This window comes from Pongo pygmaeus, chromosome 20 (genome assembly GCF_028885625.2).
Source record: "Pongo pygmaeus isolate AG05252 chromosome 20, NHGRI_mPonPyg2-v2.0_pri, whole genome shotgun sequence".
Taxonomy (NCBI): Eukaryota; Metazoa; Chordata; class Mammalia; order Primates; family Hominidae; genus Pongo; species Pongo pygmaeus.
Genome location: NC_072393.2, coordinates 20,401,451 through 20,414,242, shown reverse-complemented (window position 1 = coordinate 20,414,242; position 12,792 = coordinate 20,401,451). Strand labels below are relative to the sequence as shown.

General features: G+C 42.1%; 2 protein-coding genes across 2 annotated transcripts in view; both read right to left on the bottom strand.

Moving 5' to 3' along the window:
* Positions 1-10,286, bottom strand: part of LOC129020571 (zinc finger protein 93-like) — a 119,830-nt gene extending 109,544 nt beyond the window's left edge. The window contains 1 exon segment of the mRNA XM_063658824.1: positions 10,111-10,286. Within this exon segment, the coding sequence (XP_063514894.1) occupies positions 10,111-10,113 (3 nt within the window). The 5' untranslated portion in view covers positions 10,114-10,286.
* Positions 1-12,792, bottom strand: part of LOC129020574 (zinc finger protein 253) — an 82,024-nt gene that overhangs the window by 17,353 nt on the left and 51,879 nt on the right. The window lies entirely within an intron of this gene.

Sequence of the window (12,792 nt, the reverse complement as noted above, 5' to 3'; positions counted from 1 at the left end):
TCTGGTACAAATAAAGACAACCCTTCTCCATCCTAAAGTTTTATATTCTTTGCTGGCTCTTTAAAGTTTACAGAAGAAACAGAAAGCAGCAATGTCTGAATAAGACTATATTTAAAAAACAACATGTACACATGTACTAATGCAATGTTTATTAATCAGGTACAATGTGCTCAAGAGTACGATACAGAACACTGTGCTGGGCATAACACATTATGTGATTTAGTTCTCATAATACTCTGGAAGCTGGTACTAAGGGTTTAATAATTTCCAGGATTTAGATAAAGGGCCCAGCATTTTTATTTCTTCTTCTGTTTCTCCATCATCAACTTTTTAAAAAAATTACATAGAATAAACGCTAAATGTAGACAGATTTCAAGATAAAGAAAGAAAGAGTTTAATGGCCGGGCGCGGTGGCTCACGCCTGTAATCCCAGCACTTTGGGAGGTCGAGGCGGGCGGATCACGAGCTCAGGAGATCGAGACCATCCTGGCTAACACGGTGAAACCCCGTCTCTACTAAAAATACAAAAAAATTAGCCGGGTGTGGTGGTGGGCGCCTGTAGTCCCAGCTACTCGGGAGGCTGAGGCAGGAGAATGGCGTGAACCCAGGAGGCAGAGCTTGCAGTGAGCCGAGATCGCACCACTGCACTCCAGCCTGGGCGACAGAGAGAGACTCCGTCTCAAAAAAAAAGAAAAGAAAAGAAAGAAAGAGTTTAATGTAGTTTAGAGAAAATTTTATTCTGTTTATATTTACTTCTTTTTTTGTGATTTGTGGAGCAACTACTGGATCTGCAGGAATAGAAACCAAGTTGCTAAATAGAATGTCTCTGTTTGCACTGGATTCATAGAAAACTTAAAAACTAACACCCTCTAATGCATATTTTGTTTTTCTGACTTATCTGCTTTTGAGTTTCAGTAAATTCTAAGCACCAGCTTTAGAAAGGCAGCAGGATTCACCAGCCAAAACTCTGATCTCTTCTGATCAGTTCTGTGAGGCAAGACTCCAGGGTAGAGGCAGACCTAAATAAGGCCTCCAAAAAGGGTGAATCTTAACAGATCTAGGATAGGGTGAGAACCCTATGTAGAATTCTGTTCTCTATGCCACTAGGGTACTTCCAGTTTTGTTTTTTCTAAGCTTACCTAAAAGAAACTTAAATCTCAGAGTTTCTGTAATTTGTTTGTTTGTTTGTTTGAGATGGAGTCTCTCTGTCCCCCAGGCTGGAGTGCAGTGGCACGATCTCGGCTAATTGCAAACTCCGCCTCCCAGATTCACGCCATTCTCCTGCCTCAGCCTCCCAAGTAGCTGGGACTACAGGCGCCCACCACCAGGCCCAGCTAATTTTTTTGTATTTTTAGTAGAGACGGGGTTTCACCGTGTTAGCCAGGATGGTCTCGATCTCCTGACCTCGTGATCCGCCCGCCTCGGCCTCCCAAAGTGCTAGGATTACAGGCGTAAGCCACTGCGCCCGGCCTGTTTCTGTAATTTTTATATTTCCTAGCCACCGCCCTGTCAACTTTATACTATACACTACTATGCAATTTAAACAAATCCCCAAAGGTTTTCTAGGGTAATTTTTATTTTCTTTTTGGAGACAAAGTCTTGCTCTGTCGCCCAGGCTGGAGCGCATTGGCATGATCTCGGCTCACTGCAACCTCCGCCTCCTAGGTTTAAGCTGTTCTTTTGACTCATCCTCCCGAGTAGCTGAAACTACAAGCGTGTGCCGCCATGCCTAGCTAATTTTTGTATTTTTAGTAAAGACAGCGTTTCACCATAATGGCCAGTCTGGTTTGGAACGCCTGACCTTGTGATCTGCCCGCTTCGGCCTCCCAAAGTGCTAAAATTACAGGTGTGAGGCACTGCACCAGGCCTTTCTGGGCTAATTTTATTAGAAAATAAATATGTGGCCGGGCACGGTGGCTCCCGCCTATAATCCCAGCACTTTGGGAGACCGAGGCGGGCAGACCACCTGAGGTCAGGAGTTAAAGACCAGCCTGGCCATCATGGTGAAAACCTATCTCTACTAAAAATACAAAAAATTAGCTGGGCATGGTGGTGGGCACCTGTAATCCCAGACACTCTGGCGGCTGAGACAGGAGTATCACTTGAACCCAGGAGGCCGAGGTTTCAGTTAGCTGAGATCCCGCCGTTGCACTCTATCCTGGGCGACAGAGACTCCATTTCAAAAAACCAAAAATTAATTATAACAATTCTTCTGTTCATGAATATCCCTACAGGTGCAGACATCTCAAATCACAACAATATAAAGAAAGTGGCCTAAATAAAGCCCAATATTTTGGACACATCTATTTATTATACCAAACATATGACACATAATTCAATTATTTATCCAGTAGCTAATCTAGACTGAAAGTTTCTGGATTGTAGGAACCATGACTGCTTAATTTTTTTTAATGGTTATATGAAATGTAAGGAAATACTTTATCTATTTGGGTCTCCAGATCTCATCCTTGTTTATCATTCAAGCACCAGAAACTGGAGAAACTCTCATCTGGGTACCAAAGAAACCTCTTGTATGAGGGGATGAACAAACACAGGATGACTCATTTCTCTTACACTGAGACAGAAGCAGAATTAACCGCAATTTTCAGCCTGACACAATTCTGCTCTGGACATCCCCAAATACCTCAAATACACCTAGGAGATTGTGAGAGAATTTCCAGTGTCCCTGGGCTGATGGCCCAATGATAAGCCAGGCTGGAGAGACTCGGGCTGATTCTAAATAAAAAATAGAACTGCACTGGTGGAGCTCCAGAACCTGGATCACCCGTTCTGATTTCCTAGCTCTTGGGTAAGAGAAAGAATAAAAATACTCTACTCCAGTACCACATTTTACATAGTTGTGGTCATGGCTCTGGATACTTTGTGGCCTCGATCTCTCACTCCTAAGATGTTTATTTACACTTACAGATTCAGCCATCAGATTCTATTTCCTCCTGGAACCTCTCACTTCACTGTAGCAGGTCAATGAACAAGATGTGAAAAATCTCACAGAGCCACATTCCCAAATGGGGGCTGTAAGATGTCTATGCTGACATCTCACAAGGCAGAAAATGCCTTTTGTTAGTTTTCTGTACATTCACAATCCAAAGTCCAGCCCTTTTTTATAAATCCGAGGCAGAGGCCAGACCTTATCTGCAGATTCTAGGTAGGATCCACCTGGCTCTGCATCCTTTGGTGTTACAGCAAGTGGAGTACAATCAAAGAAGAGATCCCCTAATAGAGGCTGCTCTAGCACATTCTAAATGATAAGTCTACATGAAAGAAAAAAAAGCTGACACAACATGAATATAAGTAGACATTTATTTGGGTCAAGCTTAAGGATTATAACCTGGGAGCAAAGATTCAAGTTGCCTGGAATCTACACTTTACTTAGCAGCAGTTATAAGAGGATTGGTAAAGACAACAAAACAGGGACACAGTGGGCTGATACAAAGTTGTCAGAAATTTTTATTTATTAACAGAAATAACATTGATGTTATATATATATATATCTTGTTATGGTTTAGGGTATGGGATATAGTGTCCAATGTGGTACTATTAGCTTAATTTATAGCTACTTGTGGCAATAGTGAACAGTTTCAAGAGATGAATACATCGTTCAAAAGGCGGAGAAATACATAACTGCACTTTCTTTTTAACATCTCTCTGAGTTTGATAACCAAAAGGACTTGCATTTGTCAGATAAAAGTTTTTTATTTCCCAAATCTCAAAAACTTGGATTCAAAATGTGGAACTGAAGATTTAGGACCTGAATGGCTGGAGTAGCAGCAGGTGTTACCTGCACGTTTGTAAGGATTTTAGCAAAAAGAGAAAGGGGAAAGTGGAGATTCTCATGTCTACACATCTACTCAATGCACACATGTTACTCTGATTCGGTCTGTGAGCTCCATGATCTCTGAATCAGTTTCAGGTCTGAAGATGCAAGAGTCATTCCAGGAGAGATAAAACGATTGATCACTGCCCAGTGAAGTTGGTAGAAATGTGGTCTAGCCTCTCTTGAAGTGACTGTAGAGGACTATAGATGCCAAATAGGAAGAGACACAATTCTTCTTGCATATTTAGGGGACAGCATGCACTTTGCTGCACAACTCTGAGCTGACTGGAAGGCTGAGAGGGAAAGTCCCCTCTAGAGTAAATTCTGGTTGGCACCTTATGTGTTTATATCATGTCTGGTAATTCTAGACAGTGTTTGGAAAAAACAGTTAAAAGAAAAATTTTCTCCAGCCCCAGAAAATCTTCACAATAAGACAAAAGAAAGAAAATGGTTTTATTACACAATTGAACTTGAATGTGATATGCATCATCGTCAATCTGTTTAAGAGGCTCCAAAGACAGAAAGATGATCACCATAATTAATCCACAATTAGAAGAATTTCCAGCACCATGTCATACGTAGTTCATCCTAAATTCACCTGGAGATTGAAGAGGCCATCTGTGTATGCTAATTGCTTATATTCAATGACAAATAAACTTTTCACATCTTCATAACAGGATATAGTTTAGCAGCTTGAAGCCAGGTGCCTGCTGAAGGTAGGATTTCACTCTGCTACAAAAATGGCTGAGTAGCGTTCTATCTTTTTGGCTATTTACATTTTAGAGCAGTGGCTCTGTACTCCCTGGCACTGGGTTACAGCCCTCCTGCTTGCTTTCTCCTGAATGCTAGTGTCCTTTCTTGACCTCTACCATCTGCCACTGAGGCACAGTTCAGAGCACAGCTCACAGTTTATGTGAACCCCATTTGCCACAGCAGCACTCTAGTGTCACATCAGAGAGTGAGGCCTGAGCTGCAGGAGGAGAGCCTGCAGGCCTCGTGGGTAGAATTGCACCTTCACAATCATGAGAATGTGAGCAGTGTTTCAGCCTCAGTTTCTCCTTCTAATGGTGACATGGAAAAAATACTGCTGAATTTCCAGCATGAGTCCAGATAGAGATAGCTCTGAAAGTTCTCACTGTGACAGTCCACCTCATTTGGACACCATAGGATAGTAATAGGGCTTCTGAAACAGACACCCAAAGCATTGGAGAGAAAAACAGATCTCCATCTGAGCCAGATTATTTTGAGAGAAAAATGTAAAAAAGATCTTTAAAAAAAGCTCAGGTTAGATATAAGATTGATCAAATGAGCCAGAAAATGTTCCCCTAAAAGCAATTTCTCTCTAAACACCCAAAGTACACAGCTACTCTCAGCATGAGAAACATGAACATTATGTAGAAAGGGGGCAGATTTTCAGAAGAATTTTATAAAGTTTCTTTTCCATCTCTGCTGCTGTCTCATCTCCTAGGCACTGAATGGGGGTTCTATATTGAAATACATCTGACAACTTCCAACAACACCTTAAGATGAAGAAATAGAATTTGACTGTGTTCATATAGTGGAATATATTACAACTTGCAACATAGCTAACTGAACAGCTATTATGGTTTTTGGGTGGCCACATCACCTGTCTTTATTTTTCCTGTAATAGCAGCATTCCAACTTAGTGAAATAAAAGATAATAAAATTGTGTTTACTCATAATTATTCCTATTGAGTAAAGTAATAAACATGTCAGACTAATATCTACTCTAACAATTCGGTAGATATTTATATCTAATGTCTATAGACATAAATTATATTTATGTCTAATTTGGTAGTAAATTTTCTTTGGACATTAGATATAAATATCTAACTGAATAATTTTAATGAACAGGTCATAATATATGTAGCTTTTTTTTTTTTTGAGACACAATCTCATTCTGTCACCCAGGCTGGAGTGAAATGGTGCGATCTCAGCTCACTGCAACTTCTGCCTCCCAGGAACAAGCAATTCTCCTGCCTCAGCCTGCCAAGTAGCTGGGATTACAGGCACGTGCCACCACACCCAGCTAATTTTTTATTTTTAGTAGAGATGGGGTTACACCATGTCAGGCTGGTGTCGAACTCCTGACCTCAGGTAATTAACCTGCCTCAGCCTCTCAAAGTGTTGGAATTACAGGTGTGAGCCACTGCACTCGGCAATGTATGTAGCATTTTTAAAAACCGCAACTATACTTCAGTTAAAACACTTTATATTTCAAAAGTATAAATAACAATATTAAAATAACCATTTAAGTGAATCATTCAAAGTAAGTATTGTGGCTTTATGTTCATAATATTGTAGAAAATATTGTTTTTGGCTCACACCGGTAATACCAGCACTTTTGGAGGCTGAAGCAGGTGGATCACCTGAGGTCAGGAGTTCGAGACCAGTCTGACCAACATGGCGAAATCCTGTCTCTACTAAAAATACAAAAAAGTAGCCGGACATGGTGGTGCACACCTGTATTCCCAGCCACTCAGGAGGCTGAAGCAGGAGAATTACTTGAACCCAGAAGGCAGTGATTGTAGTAAGTCAAGATTACACCACTGCACTCCAGCCTGGGCAACAGAGTAAGACTGTTTTTTTTTTTTTTTTTTTACAGGCTCATGCCTGTAATCCCATCACTTCGGGAGGCTGAGGCAGGCAGATCACCTGAGGTCAGGAGTTCAAGACCAGCCTGACCAACATGGAGAAACCGCATCTCTATTAAAAATACAAAATGAGCTGGGCCTGGTGGTGCATGCCTGTAATCCCAGCTACTGGGAGCTGAGACAGGAAAATTGCTTGAACCTGGGAGGCAGAGTTTGCCTGAGCCGAGATCACACCATTGCACACCATCCTGGACAACAAGAGCAAAACATCACCTCAAAAAAAAAAAATGTTTAATTTATATTAATGCAGGTTGCCTACAAACCCTACACATAACTATGCTAATTGTTCTGAAGTAATAAATAGAAAGCAAGATACAACTACAGACTCCACTGTTGATGCACTGTTCTTGCTTTTGCAGTATAAGTACTTCAGCCTGCAAATATTGGATAATCAGGTTTCTGTAAAAGAAACTTAATATCTTTTAGTCTTTAGCATTCTGCATTGCTAAATTTAATCCTATCCTTGTGCTAAACTTCTGTGTGCTCTTAAAATAAGCTTTTATCTAAACAAATCTGTGTCTAACTTAAAGGACTAAAAATGAAAAAAATAAACTTTTCAGAAGCAAAAACAAAGCAATAACTCTGAAGTACTACATAAAGATAATCTGGAACCGAGAAAATGACAAAGGGTTTATTTAGCTGTTCATATGATTTACATATATTTCAAAAAAGCAGAGAAAAGTATCTACATATAACCTAAATTCCTTAAGAAAAGAGAGAATATCAAAATATTTTTTAAGCTTTTTATTTATTTATTATACTTTAAGTTCTGGGGTACATGTGCATAACATGCAGGTTTATTACATAGGTATACGCGTGCCATGGAGGTTTGCTGCATCCATCAAACCATCATTTACACTAGGTATTTCTCCTAATGCTGTCCCTCCCCTAGCCCCCCAACCCCCTTTTTTGGAACTTTTTAAAGAGTTTCTGAACTCTTGGACATCAGAATTTTATAGACTGTATGCACTTGAAAAAATGCTTATGGGGGAAAAAGCAGAAGAGAGAAAGATGTTATAAAAAAAATTCATGAGTGCACAAGACCAATGCAACAGAATAGAGAACCCAGAAATACTGCCACCCTCCTACCATCATCAGATTTTTGGCAAAGCTGATAAGAGAAATGTGGGAAGAATTCTCCACTTAATAAATGGTGCTGGAATAACTAGCTAGCACTATGTAGAAGACTGAAAGTGGACCCCTTCATTACACAATATACAAAATCAACTCAAGATTAATTAAAGACTTAAATGAAAAACTTAAAATTGTAAGAAACCTTGCAAGATAACCTAGGAAATACCATTCTAGACATAGAAACTGGCAAACACTTCATGATGAAGCTACCAAAAGCAATTGCAACAAAAGCAAAAATTGACAATGGGACCTATTTGAACTAAAGAGCTTCTTCACAGCAAAGGAAACTATTAACAGAGTAAACAGACAACCTACAGAATAAAAAAAAATTTGCAAACTTTGCCTCTGACAAAAGTCTAATATCCAGAATTTATTAAGAACTTAAACAAGTTTACAAGAAAAAAAAAATCTCATTAAACAGTAGGCCAAAAAAACATGAACAGATGCTTTTCAAAAGAACATATACATGTGGCTAGCAAGCATATGAGAAAAAAAAGCTCATCGCTAATCATTAGAGAAATTAAGAGAAACCACAATGAGATACCACATCACATCAGGCAGAATGGCTATTTTTAAAAAGTCAAAAAATAACAGATGCTGGCAAGGTTGCAGAGAAAAGGGAATGCTTATACTCTACCTCATAATTGGGTATATACCCAAAGAAGTATAAATTATTGTATTATAAAGATACATTCATATGTATGTTCATTGCAGCACTATTCACAATAGCAAAGACATGGACAGGCCCTATCAGTGGTAGACTGGATAAAGAAAACACGGTATGGTCAGATGCGGTGGCTCATGCCTGTAATCCCAGCACATTGGGAGGCTGAGGCAGGTGGATTGCCTGAGCTTAGAAGTTTAAGACCAACCTGGGCAACATTGCAAAATCCTGTCTCCACAGAAAATACAAAGAGAAAAATTGGCCAGGCGTGGTAACACCAGCATGTAGATCCAGCTACTTGAAAGGATGAAGTAGGAGAGAATTGCTTGAGCCAGGGAGGTTGAGGCTAAATAAGGCCGTATCACTCCACAGCACTCTAGCCTGGGCAATAAGTGACACTCTGTCTCCAAAAATAAAATAAAATAAATAAAAGATTTAGTAAAAACAAAATATGGTACATAAACATCATGGAATACTCTCTGGCCATTTAAAAATAAATGATCGTGTCCTTTGCAATAACATCAATAAAGCTGTAGACCATTATTTCAGAAAACTAATGCAGAAACAGAAAACCAGACATTCGCCATCACACCCAGCTAATTTTTGTACTTTTAGTAGAGATGGGGCTTCCCTATTTTGGCCAGGCTGGTCTTCAACTCCTGACCTCAAGTGATCCATCCACCTCGACCTCCTGAAGTGCTGTGATTACAGGCGTGAGCCACGGCGCCCGGCCCCAAATTTTTAATAGGAGAAAAGAGAAACTGTGAACCCTGACAGATATAATAGATTCCTCTTCAAAGGCCTAACTTTCTTGTTCCTTGTTCTTAGGGCCAACTTTTTTGTACCTCTTTGTACCTAGACACCCGCTCCGTAAACAACCCAAACCGCCAGTTCCAATCTGCGACCCGAACCCCTTCCTTATTTGGAAAGTAGCCAATCGGGTCAGCCTAGATTGCGAGGTCTGACCCCGGCCAATGGGGGAAGGACACAGACACAATAATGGCGTTTAGGGTTAAAAACCCCTTTCAAACTGGGAGGCCGAGGCGGGCGATCAACTGAGTTCGGGAGTTCAAAACCAGCCTGACCAACATGGTGAAACCACATCTCTACTAAAAATACAAAATCAGCCGGGCATGGTGACGCATGCCTGTAACCCCAGCTACTCGGGAAGCTGAGGCAGGAGAATCGCTTGAACCCGGGAGACGGAGGTTGCAATGAGCCGAGATCGCGCCATTGTACTTTGGCCTGGGCCACAAGAGCAAAAGTCCGCCTCAAAAAAAAAAAAAAAAAAAAAAAAAACCCTTCCTTCCTTTCTTCGGTGTGCTCTTGCGATAAGGACGGACGCGAGCAGCACCCTTCTTCAGAAGTAAATATGCCTTCCTGTGAAATTTTCTAAGTGCTGGGTAGTTTTTTGTTTTGTGTTGTTTTGCGGCACCAAGCGCTTGTTTCTAACAACCCAACGGACCAAAGCTCTTCCCATTCATGAACCCGCAGGGAACCGAGTCAGGATTCTCCCCTGACGACCCTCCCGTCGTCCTTGCACGATCTGGGAGAGACGCGGTGCTGCGGATGCAGAGCTGCTGAAAGAGGGCTCCAGGCCAGGGCACAGTCACTGTGCCGGGCCCCGGATGTCACCGCAGCCGCCATCTTATGGCTGAAGGGGACTGAGGCCGAGCTGGGCAGGGAGAACTCCGGCGGCAGATTGTGGAGCTGACTGTGAGGAAGCTGAGTCCCGCCAGAGCCACTTCCCAGTGTTCCAACCAGCCTCTCCCCTCTCTCGGGACGTTGGACCCGGCACTCACCATTTCTAGGCTTCCAGGGGTCCCGGGGTTTAGCTGTGGCTCTCCCAATACTTGCAGGTCACAGGGCCACAGAGGATGGGCCTCTATAAGCACAGGACACAGAACACGGAGGATAAACCTGCAGCTCCCGCTGCAGCGAGAAACAAAGGCACCCAGAAACCATGCGGTTCGCTCCAGCTGCGTGCCTGATTGGACGGTTTCCAGCCCAGCGTCCCTGATTGGATAATGCTTAAGGCCCCGCCTCCCCAGTCGCTGACTGACAGATGTGATCAGATACAGGGCTGAGTGAAGAGTGACAACCTAGGCTGCAGCCTTTCCTTTCTTTCTTTCTTTGTTTCCCCACCCCCCCCCCCCGAGACGGAGTTTCGCTCTTGTTGCCCAGGCTAGAGTGCAATGGCACGATGTTGGCTCACCGCAACCTCCACCTCCCGGGTTCAAGCGATTCTCCTGCCTCAGCCTCCCATGTAGCTGGGATTACAGGCATGCGTCACCACCCCCGTCTAATTTTTTGTACTTTTAGTAGAGACAGGGTTTCACCATGTTGGTCAGGCTGGTCTCGAGCTCCCGATCTCAGGTGATCCGCCCGCCTCGGCCTCCCAAAGTGCTGGGATTACAAGCGTGAGCCACCGCGCCTGGCCTAGCTGCAGCCTTTTCAAACAGGGCTTCCTCCCTGAGCTGAGCATCCCATCCCAGAGCATGGGAAAATTCTATCTCGTATTCTCTCTTTTTTGAATGTATTCAAAAGGTGAACAGAAGTACTTTGCTGTCATATTAATAATACATGAAATGTTTGTTCAAGAGAAAATCAACTTTTACTTTGGTAATAGTGTATTAGCAATACTAAAGCTAATTTTAATAAGATCTTGTAAATAATAATAAATTTACAAGATTTTAATAAAATCTTGTAAAGCCAGGTGCGGTGGCTCAGGCCTGTAATCCCAGTACTTTGGGAGGCTGAGGCGGCAGATCACTGGGTCAGGAGATCGAGACCATCCTGGCTAACACGGGGAAACCCTGTCTCTACTAAAAATACAAAAAATCAGCCGGGCGTGGTGGCATGCACCTGTGGTCCCAGCTACTCAGGAGGCTGAGGCAAGAGAATGGCTTGAACCCAGGACGCAGAGGTTGCGGTGAGCCAAGATCGCACCACTGCACTCCAGCCTGGGTGACAAAGTGAGATTGCGTCTCCAAAAATGAATGAATAAATAAATAAATAAATAAAACCTTGTAAATAAAATTTGTCATTTTTGACCTCTCGAGATTTACATATATAATTTATAATATCCTGTAATTTTTTAACTATATTTTATTTATATCTACATTCTTTTTATTTTTTCAGTTTGAAACAACCTTTAAGTAATTTCAAACTGTTATAGGAGATAGAAAGAAATCATTTAGGGACAGGTGCGTTGGTTCACGCCTGTAATCCCAGCACTTTGGGAAGCCAAGGTGGGCGGAATACTTGAGGTCAGGAGTTAAAGACCAGCCTGGCTAACACGGTGAAACCCCATCTCTATTAAAAATACAAGAAATTAGCCGTCTCTACTAAAAATACAAAAAATTAGCCGGGCGCGGTGGCGGGCGCCTGTAGTCCCAGCTACTCGGGAGGCTGAGGCAGGAGAATGGCATGAACCCGGGAGGCGGAGCTTGCAGTGAGCCGCGATTGCGCCACTGCAGTCCAGCCTGGGCGACAGAGCGAGACTCCGTCTCAAAAAAAAAAAAAAAAAAATTAGCCTGAGGCAGGAGAATGGCATGAACCCGGGAGGCGGAGCTTGCAGTGAGCCGAGATTGCGCCACTGCACTCCAGCCTGGGCGACAGAGCGAGACTCTGTCTCAAAAAAAAAAAAAAAAAGAGGCCACTAGCAACCAGGAGAAAGCAAGCAGGAGTGCTGTAACCCAATGCCAGGGAGTACAGAGCCACTGCTCTAAAATGTAAATAGCCAAAAATATAGAACCCTATTCAACCATTTTTGCAGCTGACTGAAAGCCTACCTTCAGAAGGCACCTGGCTTCAAGCTACTAAACTACTTCCTGTTATGAAGATGTGAAAAGTTTGTCATTGAATATAAGCAATTAGCATACACAGATGGCCTCTTCAATCTCCAGGTGAATTTAGGATGAACTATGTATGACATGGTGTTGAAAATTCTTCTAATTGTGGACTAATTATGGTGACCATTTTTCTGTCTTTGCGATCCCTTAAGCAGACTGATGATGATGCATGTCACATTTAAGTTCAATTGTGTAATAAAACCATTTTCTTTCTGTGCTATTTTTGTGGAGTTTCTCTGGGGCTGGAGAAAATTTTTCTTTTAATTGTTTGCAAACACTGTCTAGAATTAGCAGACATGATATAAACACATAAGGTGCCAACCAGAATTTACTTTAGAGGGGACTTTCCCTCTCAGGCTTCCAGTCAACTCATATTTTCGCTTCAAAATGCATGCTGTCCCCTAAATATGCAGGCAGAATTGTGTCTCTTCCTATTTGGTATCTATAGTCCTCTAGAGCCACTTCTAGAGAGGCTAGATCACATTTCTACAAACTTCACAGGGGAGCAATCAACCATTTTACCTCTATCAATGACTCTTGTATCTTCAGGCCTGAAACTGATATAGAAACTATGTAGCCCAGAAACCCAATCACAGTAACATGTGCATTAGTAGACATAGAGACAAAAGA